Below are 16,705 nucleotides of genomic sequence, written 5' to 3' on the forward strand. Positions count from 1 at the left end.
ATCAACAGTAAACTAATATGTTAGCCTATTTTTTCATTCTGGATGTTTAACTTCAATAATTAAAACTTTTCATCCATTTAATTTGACCAGCATAAGGAATAAATTAATCTTTCCTCTCTATTCAGCCCATCCCATTTATGGCTACCATATAAGAAAGCCAACACTTCAGTGTCAATCCCATATGAAGAAGTGCCAGCAAGCTGGCTGTGAGATGTGCGTGCCAGGGACTTCGCGATATTCAAAGAACTGTCAGCCAAATTGCCTGTCTGGAAGAATTTATTTTCAATATAAAGTTTCATTAAGTTAATGATGCTTTAAAAGGTGTCTTTAATTTTTTTTGTTCTACTTTTAGTTTCAGGCATTTCTTTTTGCTATAAATCATAAAAAACCTAATTTCTTTGTCGTGGCCTCTGTGCATCACACATATGGGTGCTGCACCTGCGCAGGAGGGAAAGTATGGAAATTATAGAGGCATCCATCTGGTGGAGATAGATGCATCTGACAGCAGATGTTATGTTACACACATATGCATACACAAACAGATGCACACTTTCCATCTGACCATGGGGATTAATTCCATTGCCTTTTCAAAACAGAGGCATGAGAGTTGTATAGTTGATCGCTCTTTTGTAATAGCAGCAGTCATTTGAGTATGTCTTATTCATGATGCATTAATCATTTTGTCTCTGGCTTCTCTCTCTCCTTTCCCCTCCCACTGCTGAGGATTTCAAGGTTCAGCTTGCATAACAGGTAACAGCAGGCATTTCCTTCTCCTGTATCGGGATATCCTGGCGCCCTTCAGTCTCTCTCTGACTGTGTTTAAAACAGACTGTAGCACAGGAAAAAAAACTCTAATCTAAAATTAGCAGCATTGATAGAAGAAAGGCATACGGCTGTTCTCTGTACTGTTTGTCAATGAAACAACAAATCTAAACAGGGCCAGAATGCATTTCCTCCGTATGAAAAGCAGGGGAGCGTACTTTGGGCAACAGGAGGACAGAGCAGTGAGAAGGGCTTCAGGCTGCTTTAAAAAGGGTGGGGGGAATGACTGAAAGTTTTGCAAGCAAGTTGAACATTCCTGTGGATGCTAGGTGGTTGCCAAAGCATGGCATGGCACCTTTCGAATGGATCCTGAAGATCTTGTGAACTTTGGGAGTGGAATTTGGGTCTGTCCAGTACAAGTAGATGAGGGCTTCCTATTTCCCTATTCCTAAGGGCCCTTCTGTCTCCCTTATAGGGCCTCCTGCCAATCAGTTGGATACCGAATGTGGCCCATTATTTTGACAAGATTGTGTTGATAGTCTCATCCTCATAAGCTATCATTCATTTTCCACAGCCAATTTTGATTTTGAACTTCAAAAGCCTTAAAGAATTTAGAATCGGGATGTCCTCCCCTACAGACTTGCATGCATAGGTCTTTATCAGAAGCCCTTCTAGCTGAGGGATGATTAATAGCCATGTACAACAGGGCCTTCCTGGTGATGGCGCTTGCTTTCCAAATTGTGTGCGTCAAGAATTTTTAGTCAGTTCCTTGTCTGCTGTTTTTTGAGCATGCTCTTGTTTGTGTTTTAATTAATTATCGGTGTGGTATTCTATGGAGATTTGTTTCTAATTTTGCAGCTTAACTTTTTAAAAATGGTGCCGGTGTTATCTGTCTTGTAATTAAAAAATGCAGATGTCTTCTTTCCAATTTTAGATGTGTCATATCCCTTAAGTAGAATTGCTCATTATGTGCAAATCTGGCCATTCTATGAAGCTGCATTTCTCCTAGAAAATACAGCAAGTACACAGAGAAGTTCATATTTATTTCATGAAAAGAATGCATCCCCAGTTATGCAAATTTCAGACATTTCAGCCAATGAATAACATCTCCAGTTGTTGCATAAATACTTAAGAAATCGTTTTGCTTTAAGCAATAGAAATATATATTTGTTATGAGAAAGAAGGTATTTTCAGTTGTAGCTCTGGTGACTGATTGTTATGCAATCTGGACATTTTCAATAAATGAAATGAAAGAATTGGGTTATTCATTTAGACAGACACTTGCTACAATCTCTGAGAATTTCATTAAGTTGAGAGGCTTGGTCTCCTTTTCAAGAAACAAATTGAACGTTTTGCTAGGTACTAAACAAAGTTTCCTTGCCAAGTGATAATAATTGATTCCATGTCATGAAATTGATGGGGTTTGCATGTAATATACAGGTAAGGCTGCAAAATAGATATTATAGGCTACTTCAGGAGCCACATGGAATTAAAGTGGGTTAAAATATTTTATTAAATATTATTTAGCAGCATATTGGGCATGACTATAACATACATGCTGTATCATTCAAGGACAAGGGGCAATGACTGAGGTGGGTTTTGCCTTCACTCACCTGTATTATGAACACTTAAGGATTTGGATCCAAGGTGCTGTCTGATTTATTTATTCTTTTTAAAATTATTTCTAGTCCAGTTGGATCTCCAGGGCATGTTGTAACAGTCAATTGCAATTTTAAAAAGTTAAAATAGAAGTAGATCCAGAAGCCTTCCTCAGCTCAGTGTCTTCTGGATGTTTTGGACTTCACCTTGCAGAATTCTGGGCTGTTGGCCATGTATACTAGCGAGTTATAATCCAGAGTTTTTGGTGGGCTCAGAACTAGTAAGAAATGCCTCCAAAAGCTTAAGCAAATAAAATAGTTTACAACTGGCATCAAAATACCAACCAAATTTGTCTAGAAAGAGCATTTTGCAATCTGAATGCCACCAAAGAAAATACAATTTTTATATTTGTATTTGTACAATAAAATACTTTTATTCAGGGCTAACATTATCATGTATACCCAACTCTGACCACTGCTTATTAACATGTTGCCCACAACTTTCTTAGCTTCACGCCTATGCTTCTCCATGACCACAAAAGGCCCTGCCTTTCTTTTAAGTGCAAATGAAATTTTGCAATTAAACCTTACATAAAGCTTCCGTGTTTTAGAATTGTGTTGCATTTAAGAGTAATAGATATATCCATGGGTTCCTTTTTCACCAATAAAATGTTCTGTTATGTCTTGTGCACCATATGTGCTGTTAAGTGTGAGTGACTGCCATTTTATTGAAAACCGAGTCTTCAGAATTTCTATAGAAATTTCTTTATTTTCTATACAATTTCTGTATTTTCTATAAATTCTCTGATAAATAAAAGAGAAGCACACTGTTATTCATAACAGCAGTAATTGTCCTAACTTTTTGATGTTAATTTAACATACCTGTAGAAGGGAGAGGAAGTTCAACCAATGGCAAGGTATCACTGTACTAACTGCAGCTAGGTAGCTCTTTGTCCTTCTCAGGGGCATATTGACAGAATCAGGGGACTTTGGATGCAAGGCCTCCCCCAGCTAAGTCCAGCACCTCCTGCAGCATGCCCTTGTTCCCCCTTATACCGACACCCATGGCATGAATCTGCATCAGCAGAACCTTCTACCAAGAGCTGTTGGTGTGGTAGGTGCAATTGCTGCCTGCTGCTGGAGCAGCACTGCCACAACACCCTTGAGCCTGTCATAGACCAGCCAGTCATAGATGAACTGTAGGACAGCAGCCTAAATCTGTTCCATCTCTGCCTCTGGATTATTCCTGCCCACCCCTTTACTTTACCTTAAAACAGTGGGGCAATACAGAGGCAAACAAATACCATGCTATAATTCAAACTGGTTAGTATAGCCAGATTGATTGTACCATTGTCAATGCCATTAAAAAGAAAAACATTCCAAACAGAGTAAATACAAGTTTGCAAAATGCCCAGGCACTAGGGTGGCAGTCTTGTTTTTCATGTTGCCGGTGTGGTTGTGGGTGCCCATGGCTCTTGCTCACCCATTTTCCATATAGAACTTGATTTAAGTTCTGGCATGAGCCATCTGGCCCTGACTTTTTCAGAGCTTTGTGGGACTGGGAGTAAAAAGGGATTACGTTTCTCGGGATGGGGAAATTACAGAAAGTTCAGATGGTGTGTATACTTTTAAAAACAAGCTTGGCTGTGCTCTTTTATGAGGCAAAACAGCTTCCCCTTTGCTGCAAATGGCAGCTAGGCTGTCCTCATCAGCCTGGCAGCCTGTCCTTCTCATCTGAGAACAGAATGCTCCGTGAGAACAATGCCATATCATGCCTTAAGCATTCTTCCTCAGGACAATGTTGGAAGAAAAGATGGCTGTCTGATGGCCTAGCTGCTACTTGAGGTAGCACTGAAAGTTTCCCCTTTTTCTGTAAAAGCGGGAAAACCCCAATCCCTGACCACCTTGTCTTTAGAGGTAAGCCCTTTCTCACCCTAAAGTCTCTCACCCACAAAAAACTAATATTCTCCTCCTAGCCCTGACATTCCTTGAAATAGCAGTGGGCAAGTCAAGGGAAGGGTGTGTGTGAATTCATGTCACAGAACCTGCAGATCTAGCTGCATATCCCAAGTATGCAAAGGATATAAAGAATATGCAACGCCAAACATTTTATGGTTCTGTTGCGCTTGAACGTTTTGTAAAAGAGCGCTCAGCTTTTCCAGATAAAAGCACCTTCCAACTTAGAAAGATTGTACTTACTGGCAAGCTGGAACACGGCAGCGATGGCTTCTTCCCACCACTGGGTATCTTGAGGGATGATGGGCAGTTCTATTAACCCCAGCATGAAGAGGAGCTGACCAGCTGTCAGAGCCACTGTGGCAATCATGTTACAGGCTCGCATCATGTCAAATTGCACTGCATGAGGCAAAAGATGAAAGGGTGTCATTACGTGAGCATGATTGTGAGGGAGCAGACTCGGTTAGTAGTCCTTGCAGAAGAATCCTGTGTGCTTCCCACTTACTTAACACTTAAGATAAACTGTTACCTCAAAGGCTGTGATAACGAGACTGTTTTCCATATCAGAAAAGGTGGTGCATTTTGTCAGAAATGTGTAGTACTGTGCCCATATTTTTAGTCTTATCATTTGTGGTTGTATGGGTCAGGAAGCAACTTCCTTAATCAACAAGTGGACTTTGCTGTCCCTTAGCATTTCTCTGCAGTTTGTCCATAGCTTCACACATTAAAGACACCTTCTAGGGAGCACAATCGAAACTTCAATATCCAGGTTGTGTTCAAGCAAACTCAAACACACAATTCTGGTTTCTTCGGGATGGTTAAAGACCTTTTACTCTCCTCTCCCTCCCTCCCTCTCTCTCCCTCCACACCCACCCACCCAGAAACCATAGACTTGACTGCTCATTAACTTTGGTTAAATCTTGAATTCTTTCTGTCATGAATTCTTGATGACTGGAACCATAAGTTTGCGTTCCCACATCGTTTCAGGCTTGCACACTTCTCTGCGCCTCCCATGCTACCTCACTGCCGGTTCCCTGTTTTGGTAAACAAGTGGCAAAACCAGGCAAGACATGAGGTTGTATGTCTTGTAATAAGTGTCAGACTAATCCTTCTTCTCTCTGGAGAAACCATTAATTCTATCAAATTTCCTAATGAAGATTCATGTGTTGCGATGAGAGTATGGAATTAGGACTGGGGAGATCCAAGTTCATATCTCCGCTCAACCATGGAGCTCATTGGGTAACTTCAGGCCATTTGTTATCTCTCAGTCTCCCAGGGCTCTTGTGGTTATAGAAGTCTGGGTGGGGTGGGAGCCATGAGGTCCTGGGAGGAAGTTTAGCATTAAAATGTAATTGCTGGACAGGCAGTAGACAGACTTGGTATGTGACACGTTTGCCAAAAAGGCTGTCGCCACACTTAACCTTTATGAATGTCACTGCTATACATGTTAAAGAAGAGCTATTGCTGTTATTACCTGTGATTGTTATTTTTGGTTGCCTCCAGCAGTTAGTGTAATTTTGTGAACAGTTTGTGTAATTTTGCAAACTGTGCATCTATGTCCATAATGAATATTTAATCAAAATAACTTTATGCTAGATTGTGTTGGCTAAAACGTTCTGTGATTTTTCTTTATTGTCCTTTCAAACTGATAGATTTCCTGTTTTTACACTTTTCCTTCCTCTCCCTCTACGATTCATGAGCCCTATGCAGCCAGTGCAGTATCCTATCATGCTACATCTTTAGTGTATAAACATCAGTGGGCAGAGTTGACGGGAAAACTTCCTAGTACCAAAGGTGGACCCTCATTCTGTAGAATGTGCCACAATACAGAGGTTGACCAACTTGTAGAGCTATAGCTTAAACACATCCTAAATGTGCTTCTGTCAAGTGTGTCTATTAGCACCCATTCCGTTCTGCATTTCAACAATCCATGATTCCTTTTACAGGGGCTAAGCAGCTTTGCTCCCTGAAGAGGAGCCATAGCCCAGATGTAAAGCATATGCTTTAAATAGGGAAGATCCCAGGTTCAGTCCTTGGACCTCTAGTTAAAAAGGATCAAGTAGCAAGTGATGGGAAATGCCTCTGCCTGAGCCCCTGGAGAGCTGTTTTGAGACAGAGCAGGCAATAACAGTGGACTAAATGGACAAATACTTTGACCTAGAGTAAGGCAGCTTCCTGCGTTCACAACAGGAGTGTGAGAAATCCTTTCTGTGCACGAAGAAACTAGAAGGCTGTGCGAGACTCCCTGTCTGGCATCCCTCCAGCAGCCACCATGCTGTCACCAGAGTCAGTGTCACCTGCTTTGCAGGCCGGATGACAAGAGCATGAGTCTCCTTTTTGGGGACATTTTAAAACAACCTCCTCCAACCTGGTGCCCTCCAGACACACTGAACTACAGCTTCCATTAACCCCCCCCCCCCCCCCCAAGCTGTGCTGGATGGAGATGGTGATAGTTTTAGTGTGATCCATTTGGAGAGCTAACTTACAAGTACAAGGGCTTTGGTTGTTTTAAAATTAAGGCAAAAATTTGGAAAATTGAATTTGCTGTAGTGCCAAGGCATAGTGTATCAGGCCTGGGAGCCAAATCCAGTGCTCTGGGGATCTCAAGAAGATCAGACTCTCTTCCCTTGTCCTCTTCCCTTTCTCCCAAACCACCAAATTTTGGGTAGTGCAGGGAAGTTAAGATCTGGATGTAGCATTCCTGAAACATATTCTCTCACCAATCCTTGACATTAAAGAAGCTTGAGTTAGTTAATGGATACTTTACACTTCAAAAACCTCTGCCTTTGTAAAACCACTAAGATCTGAGAGTATAATGGGGAAAGCAGGCAACAGTTCTCCTTTCTAACTGGAAGGTTTACAGACTTGCAGCATAGCCAGTGTGGTGTATTGGATAAGAGTGCAGGGCTGGGACTCAGGAGATCTTGCTTTTAATCCTCATTCAGTCGTGAAGCTCACTGGGCCTGTCACAGGCTCTCAGCCCATTCTGCCTCACAGGGTTGTTGCTGTGAGGATAATACTGAGGGGTGGTGGAGAATTATATAAGCCACCCTGAGTTCCTTAAGAAGGAAAAAAGGTGGAATATAAATATAATAAATTTTTCCAGAAATTGACCGCACTAGTTAGGATGGAGCTAACTCCGTGGAGCTTTCAAGTCATTAAACATGTTCTTTAACTGTCTTTGTCACTCCCATTTGAACAGGTGCCAATCAAGCACTGATGAATTCCTGTATTTTATAAAGTCTTTGTATCTTCTGTACACGCTGTTTCTGATGTATCTTTATACGTTTTTATCATAGCTAAGTATCTGTCTGTTGAAAATGTGGAAATGGAACTTTTCCTTCCCAACTACAATCATGGGTTATATAATATTCTTGAATTGAGGAATGTTTGTTTTGCCCATTTATAATTTCCTCTTGGTTTTGCTGCAACCTTTATAGCATCCATGAACCCACAAATAGCATCTCTGTGACCCTAGCAAAGCCTGCCTTCCTTTTTTCTTCCCCCTCCCTTTTTTATAAAGTTGATAAGCTTTACACAATTGTGGGTGGCAGTTCCGTTAATAATTAACTTCTCACTCTATTGTTTGAAGTTGTCTCTCTGACAAAAGTATTTGAGGAGCCCCACCTTCTTGTTTGGGATTTTTAAAAATCAGCTGTTATCTCCTGTTAAAGCATTGTTGTTGATGGGTTTCCCATATGTGTTGTTGATGGGCAGTCCCTGTTTCCCCTTGTTGCAAACGTTTAGGAAAGTCTTTAAGACTCAGATTATCCAACTCCCTCATCAGAATTCCGTGCAACTGACTCTAACCTTATCCATCTGTTTTTTCCCTTTGTCCTACTGTGGTCTTTGATCAAACCTATTTTTCAGGTTTTGGGTTGTGTTTGGCCTGCAGTCCCTGATACAGGTCTGGATTGATAACTTTCTGGAGCGCTAAACAAGGAGCTAATGATCATACCCAGTGCCCGAAAAAGGAGTTCTTGAGTGTCTGCACATAACCTGAACAGTGGGGTAAACACCTGCCTGCTCAGTTGACTTATGTTGGGAAAATTTGGATAAATCCTGTCTGAAAGGCATTACTTCTGTGTGCTTTTTGCATTGTGGGATCAAATCCTGTCTTCCTTCTCAAAACCAAGCTGTCACTGTTTAAAATGGCCTTCATCCCCCGCTCCTTTCTCTCACCTTTAGCTGTAAGCTACAGTACACAGGTCATTTAGTCCGAATTTACATTGTATACCTTCACAATGATTAATCATTGTTGGAATTCAAGGAAGCATCTTCCTAGCCCAGAGGCTCCATGTGCCCTGGCCAATTCAGAATGTCTAGAATCTAGATAAGAGTCTTGAGCTCATTCATAGTTTCTCAGTAGCTTGAATTTACATGTCTAAGCAGACCTGGAGATGGGTTCAAGCTACTGAACTAAAGTGTCAATGCAGGCAATTCGAAATATTGTAATCTCATTGTTACTGTGTGATTGACTGACATTTCTTTATCTGTTCTGTATGTGATGACCTCAGAATCTTATTGTAATCTCTGCATTCTGTCATCAATTGCCCTGTACCTGTGTACCTATAAAATACCCTGTAACGGTATTGAAGCTTGGCAGCAGAGTTCACCTCTGCCTGCCCAGTAATGCATTATCGTGAGTACCGCGGAAACCTTGGGATAATACAATAAAGCCTCCGATGATCTGGACACTTGACCTTTCCCACAAACCCAAGTTTTATTCCCTCTTCTCAAATTGAGATTCCGGGATTCTGACACTTATAACTGCTATGTTAGCAGCAGTGGGAAATGCTCAGCATACAACTGATTCGACTGTTTCTTGCCTGTTTGAAGTTTGTGAGGGTGTCTTTATGTGTGTTGGTTTAATTATGGGTTCTGCTTCTCATTTCCTTTGGTTCTATTTTCTTCTTGTCTCACTTGGGTTTATGTGGCATGATGAGTCTCTTTTGAAAGGTGCGGTGGTGGTGGAGACAAATTTCTGATGGTGGATGGGTCTTACTGGTACTTAATTTGCTTGGAGGGTGGTCATAAAATTTGGCTTTATGATGTTTTGGGACCAGGGTACTCCAAGGATCCCTCTCCCACACTGAATCAGTTTCAAAAGCTTTGCTCTACATGCTTTTTTCTTTGGAAGTTTGATTGGATGAGTTGCAAGACAGCACCTTCTCTGAGGTGGCACCCAGGTTGTGGAATTTAGTCCAACAAAAGGCCAGATTAGCCTCTTTGTTGTCAGTGTTTAGATGGACTTTTCCCCCTCCTCTGAACCTGTAATAAATTATTTGTGTTATTATAGACCTCTGATTTATTCTGAGGAGTTCTGTGTTTGATATTATGGTATATTGTATCACTGAATTTCTGTTGTATATTTGTTTAATTTATGTTGCAAATTAACTTGAGTGTCCTTAAACTAAAAGATGGGATAAACATACTTTAAAAAATAACATTGGCATTGTTTCTGTAATCCTTGAATCAGTAGCAGAAACCAGTTTTCAAATATCTTGAGCAGCACTTTTGCAATAAATACAGGATATGTTTATCTCCTAGGTGCTACTTACAATCCATGTATGCAATGCCCAGAGCAATTTTTAAAGAGATTTCAAAGATTGCTGCTGCTATTGTTAAACATGTAAAAACATATCTTAATATTAGCCCATGTAAACATTTAAAAACAAAGCAACACAGAAAGCACTACCAGACATTATTTCCCTCTCAAAAATTCCCTGTGGGTCAATCTCTTGTCAGGTAAATTGGTTAGATGTTGCAGGTGATTTAAACTAGTCAGTTTCATTAATCAAGCTGTAGGGAGGACAGGGGTGCAGTTGTTTCAGGGTGCTCAGAGCCCTTCTATCTCTAGCAACTATATTCCTTTAACTGTCGATCTGTGCCTCTGCATGTTAGGTTGTAGTCAGTGCACTGTTATCCTAAGGCAGGGGTCCTCAAACTTTTTCAACAGGGGGCCAGTTGAAAGGTGCCAGCGGTGGGCGCGGGCCGGTGAGGAGCGGGGGCACGCACGTGGCAAAGCAAGAGCAGGGGATGCGCACGCAGGGAGGCAAGGCAAGGTGGGGGCAGGCGCACGCAGGGAGGCAGCGTCTTGCTCGCTCGGAGATTGTTTTTTCCGAGTGAGTCCAAAACGATCTCCGCAGGAGCAAGCCGCTGCCTTGCCACGTGCGTAGGCGCGGGTGTGGCGGGGGCAGCGAGTTCAAAACCTCTGAGGTGGGCCAGATAAATGGGCATGGCGGGCCGGATCTGGCCCACGGGCCATAGTCTGAGGACGCATGTCCTAAGGGTTATCCTTAGGGTTAGGGTTGGTCACAGAACAGCCATCTAGTACAGCAGAAACCAGAGGTCATTACTGGACATCCAAACCTTTTTGCTTCCAGCCATTGTTAAATAGCACCGTGTTAAACCATCATTCTGGACCAGCCCACAATTTGCAGCCAGCATTGTTCATTTTCATCAACTATTTTTGGGTGCTTCTAGTCTAGGATGTCATTACCCTGTCTCATTCAAAGAGGCTTGCAGGTGGATTCAATTGTCATCATCTTCTGGTCGAAACCCTCCTGTGTTTTCCCGGCAATTCTTCCATGCTTTCAAAACACGGGAGAAGTTACGGAAAAATACCTGGAGCAGCTGCATGGTGCCTACTGGTTGCAAGTGCTAGGAACTCTCCTTTTGGAAGCACCCATCCTCATTCTCATCCTCAATTTCATTTCCATACCACCCCATAGCTAAAGTTTACAGCAGGTAATAAAACAGTCAATAAAAATGCAATACAGTCATCATTAAAAAAATGGTTAAAAATCTTAGAACATCTAAAACAAGCAATAGCAATAAATGACTCTGCAAGCCACCCCCTCAAGTCCTGGGTGGCCCAGTTAATCTTTGAATCCCTAAAGAAGAGGACGCTCTTAACTTGTAGATCCAAGGCAAGTGAATAACAGTTACTTTACTTTCTAAAAGGTACCACTGTGTTTTGAGGAGTCACACCCATGGCTTAAACATGAGAATGCAATATCAGAAGTATAATGCATGTGTTTATTTTTAAAAGGAGACACTTGTAAAGCAAGCTTCCAGGCATTGTTAAAGAGTTTGGACATCTCCTCTCTAAACTCCACATGCGTCTTTCTCTTTCAACATTTTTCCCTAACTCTGTTCGGGCATGGTTTTGCAGGACTAAGAAAACCAGACTGAAAGAGACCTGAAGAGCAGTGTCAAGGATGAAAATTTATTTCACATAGCGTTTGGTGGCTTTCTGTGGGGCTAGACCATTGCTCTCTCTTCAGATCATACCACCCACTTCCTGGCCAAGCTCTATCCACAGTTGTCCGTGACTCCAAAGTTCTCCCATGGGGCCTTAATGGAAGGCACTGTCTACGTGCTTGATAATGGGCTACAAGGCCAAGATGATACAGACAGCACAGGGAATCAGGCTGAAGTAATTGTTTTATTTCCTGCTGAACCACCATTTCAGGAGGTAAGATAAACAGGCAAATGAGTCTTAATGCTTTGCCTTTCTGCCACAGACAACCTATATTTTGAGTACTTTCCTACTTTGGGTCCATTTTCATGCTGGCAATGTGAGCGCACGGGACTTTTCTGTGTCACTAGGGTAATGTGAGAAGTCTCCGAACACAGTGGAGGAGCCTGCTCGTGCTGCCGCAGGCTTTCCCATTTGCTGGACCCGGAGGAGCATTAGCATGACAGACAACTATTCTGTGAGTGTCCTCTTGTCCTAGCCAAAACCTTGTTATCCATGTTGCTTCCCATGTTGCTGAGCAGCAAAAAATTCCATGAGAAGCAGATTTGGGTTTTGGAAAAGAAAGGATGGGGCTCTGAATAGACCCTGATGGCTTTATGGTATCTCCTGTGCCAGAGGCAGGGTTACTTTGTATACCAGTTGCTGGGGAGCATGGGCAGGAGTGTGCTACTGCACTCATGCCTTAGTTACGGGCTTCCCACCGGCATCTGCTCAGCTGTTGTGTAGACGGAATACTGGACTTGGATGGACACATTGTCTAATCCAGCATGACGCCTCTTACATTCTTATATGAAACATCTTTGTTTAGAAATATATAGTCGAACTGTAAATAGAGACAACCTGTAATCATTCCCACAAGTCATCAAATCTGCGATCCTAGCCCAAATCTCCAGAAAGAGACCATGTACCTCCAAGATATTTCTAACCTGCACCTAGCTTACAGCCATTTTCGCCTCTTACTATTCCAATAATTGTTCCTTCACACAACCACACAGCTATGCACATGCACGTACACGTTCATGTACACATCCCTCTTCTCTTAGGTGGAGGAAGTATCCTTCTCCAAGCTGTGATGTCCATCTCATTCAAATGCATAACAGTTGCCATTTCCCACCCACCTTTCCAATGCAACCAGCCGTTCAGGCACAGATGTTAACATAGTGACCTTGGATCAGAACTGCTTGCTACAGAAAACCTGTGGATGTTACAGAAGGCCATAGTCTTGCACTTTCTCTTCCTCCCAATATCAGTGTGCATTGCATGATGCCACAGTATTGTGTGTTTTCTTTCCACTACGCCTGAAAACCAGTGAAGTAGAGCAAGGGTGGGGAGAAGTGCGGCGTGGGAGCACGTCGCTGCTCGTTTGTATCCCTAGGCAGCCACCAGCAGACGGAGAGACGCAGAGTGCTGCTTTTGTGCCGGCCATGCGTCTCCTATTGCGTCTAGTTTTGTGACTTGAACAGGGCCTGTGTCCAGGGAAGTGGGCATAGGATAGCTACCTTACCTTGCTTGGGACGTCCAGCACAAATCAGTTAGGAAGGGTTGGCACCCAAGTTCCAGAACGAGTTTAGGTTCTCATTTCCTCCTTAATTGCACAAAGTAGACTAAACCATGTTCACTTAATAAGATTTTGATACTTAGGAACATAGTCTTAATTTGGTTTTATTAAATAACATCTCCAGGGATGTGCTGTGTAATGCTGTGTAAATGCAAGATAGTCTAATTAGACAATATTATGGGGTTTTGGAGTAATCAGATTTTTAAAAATGATCTCATTTAGAAATCTAATAACGCTGGGGCTTTAAACATACATCTGCATCCTTTCCCCCCATCAGTCAGTGGTTGGAATTACTTTTAAAACTGAACCGTGTCATATTTTCAAACAGGCTGCTTTTGCACAGAATTTTACTGTATCCCACTGCCATTTTCAGATATGTTTTCTTGAGCAAGATGCTTTCCAGACACCACTATAATCTATTCCTCAGCAACCTGACTAATGCAGTGCCTCTGTCTCTTGGTTTCCCCACTGCACTGAACCTTCTGTAATGTGAATTGGACAGGTTGGATTTTTATGCCTTTCTTTAGCAATGAGAAGCTGCTCCTGGCCGTCAACCAAATATCCAATATTTTTAAGGCAGAAGTTGAGTGACTGCTGAGTTAGGTTTCAGGAGAGTTTCAGAGTAGTGGAGGATTCAACTGACTTGGCTAAGGCTTGATAAGGAGCTTTGCATCCTCAAAAGTAGGCAGTGGTTGTTAGCTCTTTTTATGGACAAGATTTTAAATGTTTCCAGACAGACCAAGTTCAGGCTTCTTAGAAGAATGTATGTGGTGGGGGTGGGGGGTACATGTGTGTGTACATGATACAAGAAGGTTGCTTGACCTGAAGTGAAGAACAGACTTTTGGAAGGGTTTAATTAGAGTTTAATTTACTAACTTAGGCTGTAATCCTCTGCCCGCTTACCTGAGAATACGGCTCATTGAACTCAGTGAAAATTATTTCTGAGCAGACATGTATAGGATTGCCCTCCTAATCTCTTTCTCACTTTAGAACTGCAGTTGGTATAGTTTACATGGTGGGGCAAGCTAGACTGGGACAGTTAGTTCAAGGCGGCAGCAGGGCTCCTGACACAGACAGGGCAAGTGGCAACATTGGAGGGCACGTAAAGTCTTTTTCTCCACACCGTTTTCCTGACCCAAATTGCCACCCTTACCACCTTTTGACCATGAAGGGAAATTCAGACACACATTCTGTCATTTTTTGTGCTATTCACATGGCCCAGGAACTTACAAGCTGCTGAATAAAAGAATCAGATCTCTCTCCCTCACGCACCCTCCAGACCTATACAGTTGTCACTAATGTTCACGTTCCCATATTGGAACCAACAATAAGACACACGGCAAATTCTTAAGACGTCCCACAGCACCATTCTCCCTTTGAGCAGGCCATCATGCTGCTATTTTGCAGATCCAAAAATGACACTGGCTAGATATGTGTTAAAGCACCTCTGAGTGGCCATGACATTGTCATGTGGCAAAAAATGTAGGCCATTTCTTTAATCAGATTTGGAAGGCACAAGTATCAATCACTGACACATCAGAAAGACCTGTTCAAATGTGGACTCACCTAAAATTGTGCAAACTGTCATCTTTGGAAACCGGTTTCACCTTCCTTTTGCTGGGATTCCAAGACAGAGCAGACCTCCAGAGCATAGCCTGTCATAGTGCAACCCTATTTTGGGCATCATTTCATTTTTGTCTGGCTGTTTTCCAAGGAAAAATATCAGAGACGTGGCTAATGATCCCTGGCATTGTCTGGTTCGCTGCCTCTATAAACATGTCCCTTTTCTCATTCCCACACAGAGCCATGCCTCTGGACTCGTCCCCCCCACTATTTCATTGGGAAAATGTATTTATGTAAATCATACCGTGTGGACAGACAGGTGTTTATATTTAGCACTCATGGAAGTCACGTAGTCACTGGCAGGATTCAGCCACTCCCCACCTCTGGGCATGTCGTCGCTCTGTGCCTGTCTTTGGGAAATGAGCTTCCCATCACTCACCTCTTTCTTTTGTCTTCAAGATCCCTGAGAATCTTCCAAGTCCCCTGCTCCCGTACCCCTCCTTCAATTTCCAGTCCGCCCTTGAAATTGCCACAAGTACCACCAAGGCTTTTTAGACCATGCAATGCCTGAATCCAATTCTTTTGTATGTATAGCCAGAGCCGTATGCCTATCTGTGTACAGTGTTAATCATAATAGTGTCTCTGCAACCTGGTCTCTTGGCAGCAACTGCTCATTAATAACCTCTGTGAGAGCCATTGAAGAAAGAAACCCTCACCCCATTCAACATCTCTGCTGCTAAGTGCTGCATAGAATCGGGGGCAGGAGGGAAATGGGATTTAGCTCAACCTTCAGACAAGGAGCAGGGTACTTGTGCAGCAGTGGGGATCTCTAATGGACTGCAGTATTGTAATGGCATTCGAGTTCAGAGCACAAAAACAACCCAATACTCCATTCCTGCAAATACTGTTGGCACAGCTATCCAGTGACCTGCTCTTGTTTGTGGGTTGAAGGAAATGAGGCTTCACATGTGCTAATGAGTTGCAGAGGAATGTGGTCTCTCAGTGAAGGTAATAGTGACTAGGTGTGTGTGTTCAACACTTTGAAGTGTCAGAGTGTGCTAAAATAAATGCTTGCCCAAACTGGTATGGCAGTTCCATGTGCAGAATCCCATTTCTGTACCTGGATTACAGTCTCTGGTCTGAGACATACAAGTGCATGGTTAAACTAAAGGATTTACTGCCAAGGGTAATAGCCATGATCACCAATTTGGATGGCTTTAAAAGGGGACTGGACACATGCATGGAAGAGACGGGCATCCATCACTTCTAGTCTTGATGGCTGTGGACCTCCTTTGGTATGTGCCTGTGGACACCAATCTCTGTGGAGCTTGGACAAGAGAGAGCTGTTGTACTTGTATCCTGCTCAAGGGGTTCTGTAGACATCTGGTTGGCTGCCATGTGAACAGAGTGCTAGACTGGATGGACCATTGCTCTGATCCACAATGGCTTTTCTTACATTCTTAAGAAATGGATGATAATAGCTCCTATTATAGTGTTCAAGTATAACATAGAAACTACGTGGTATGTAATACTAAATGCCTCATTGCAAGTAGTGTGATTTGCTTATTTGTTTGTTTGTTTGTTTGTTTATTCTGGAAGTAGCAGCCCCCTGTTCAAGACTGAGACCATGGCATGCAGGAATGTGTATAAAAATCCTTTCTTCTGCCCCTATGATTATGATGGAAGGAACGCTGGGGTCAGCTGCTTTGAACCCTAACCCTTTTTGAACCTTTGAAAAATATTTCTATCCCATGTTCAGTATGTTTATTCCTGCAGTTGTAGAGACTTAGACCTGCCCCCTCCATTTTTGGTTCACAAAATCCTATTACTTTGTTGATAGTGGACATCTGGAGGAAGCAGATTCGTATCCCAAATGGCATATTTCAGTGGCACCCCACAAAAGGCACCCGGATTGCAACAAAAAGAAGTAATGGGGCTAGGCATTTCCAAACCCAGCATTTTCCACATTTCACAGCTTTGAAAAGTCTATTTCAGTTAATTTTC

General features: G+C 42.5%; 2 protein-coding genes across 4 annotated transcripts in view; one reads left to right on the forward strand and one right to left on the reverse strand.

The window, feature by feature from the left end:
* IFT140 (intraflagellar transport 140) overlaps positions 1-16,705 on the forward strand; it is a 116,155-nt gene that overhangs the window by 75,708 nt on the left and 23,742 nt on the right. The window lies entirely within an intron of this gene.
* Positions 1-16,705, reverse strand: part of TMEM204 (transmembrane protein 204) — a 44,549-nt gene that overhangs the window by 22,342 nt on the left and 5,502 nt on the right. Inside the window, exon 2 of the mRNA XM_044433130.1 lies at positions 4,560-4,715. Coding sequence (XP_044289065.1) covers positions 4,560-4,715 — 156 coding nt within the window. The remainder of the gene's footprint in view (positions 1-4,559; positions 4,716-16,705) is intronic.

Source organism: Varanus komodoensis, unplaced genomic scaffold (assembly GCF_004798865.1).
Source record: "Varanus komodoensis strain SLA01 unplaced genomic scaffold, ASM479886v1 scaffold26, whole genome shotgun sequence".
In the NCBI taxonomy this organism is placed as follows: Eukaryota; Metazoa; Chordata; class Lepidosauria; order Squamata; family Varanidae; genus Varanus; species Varanus komodoensis.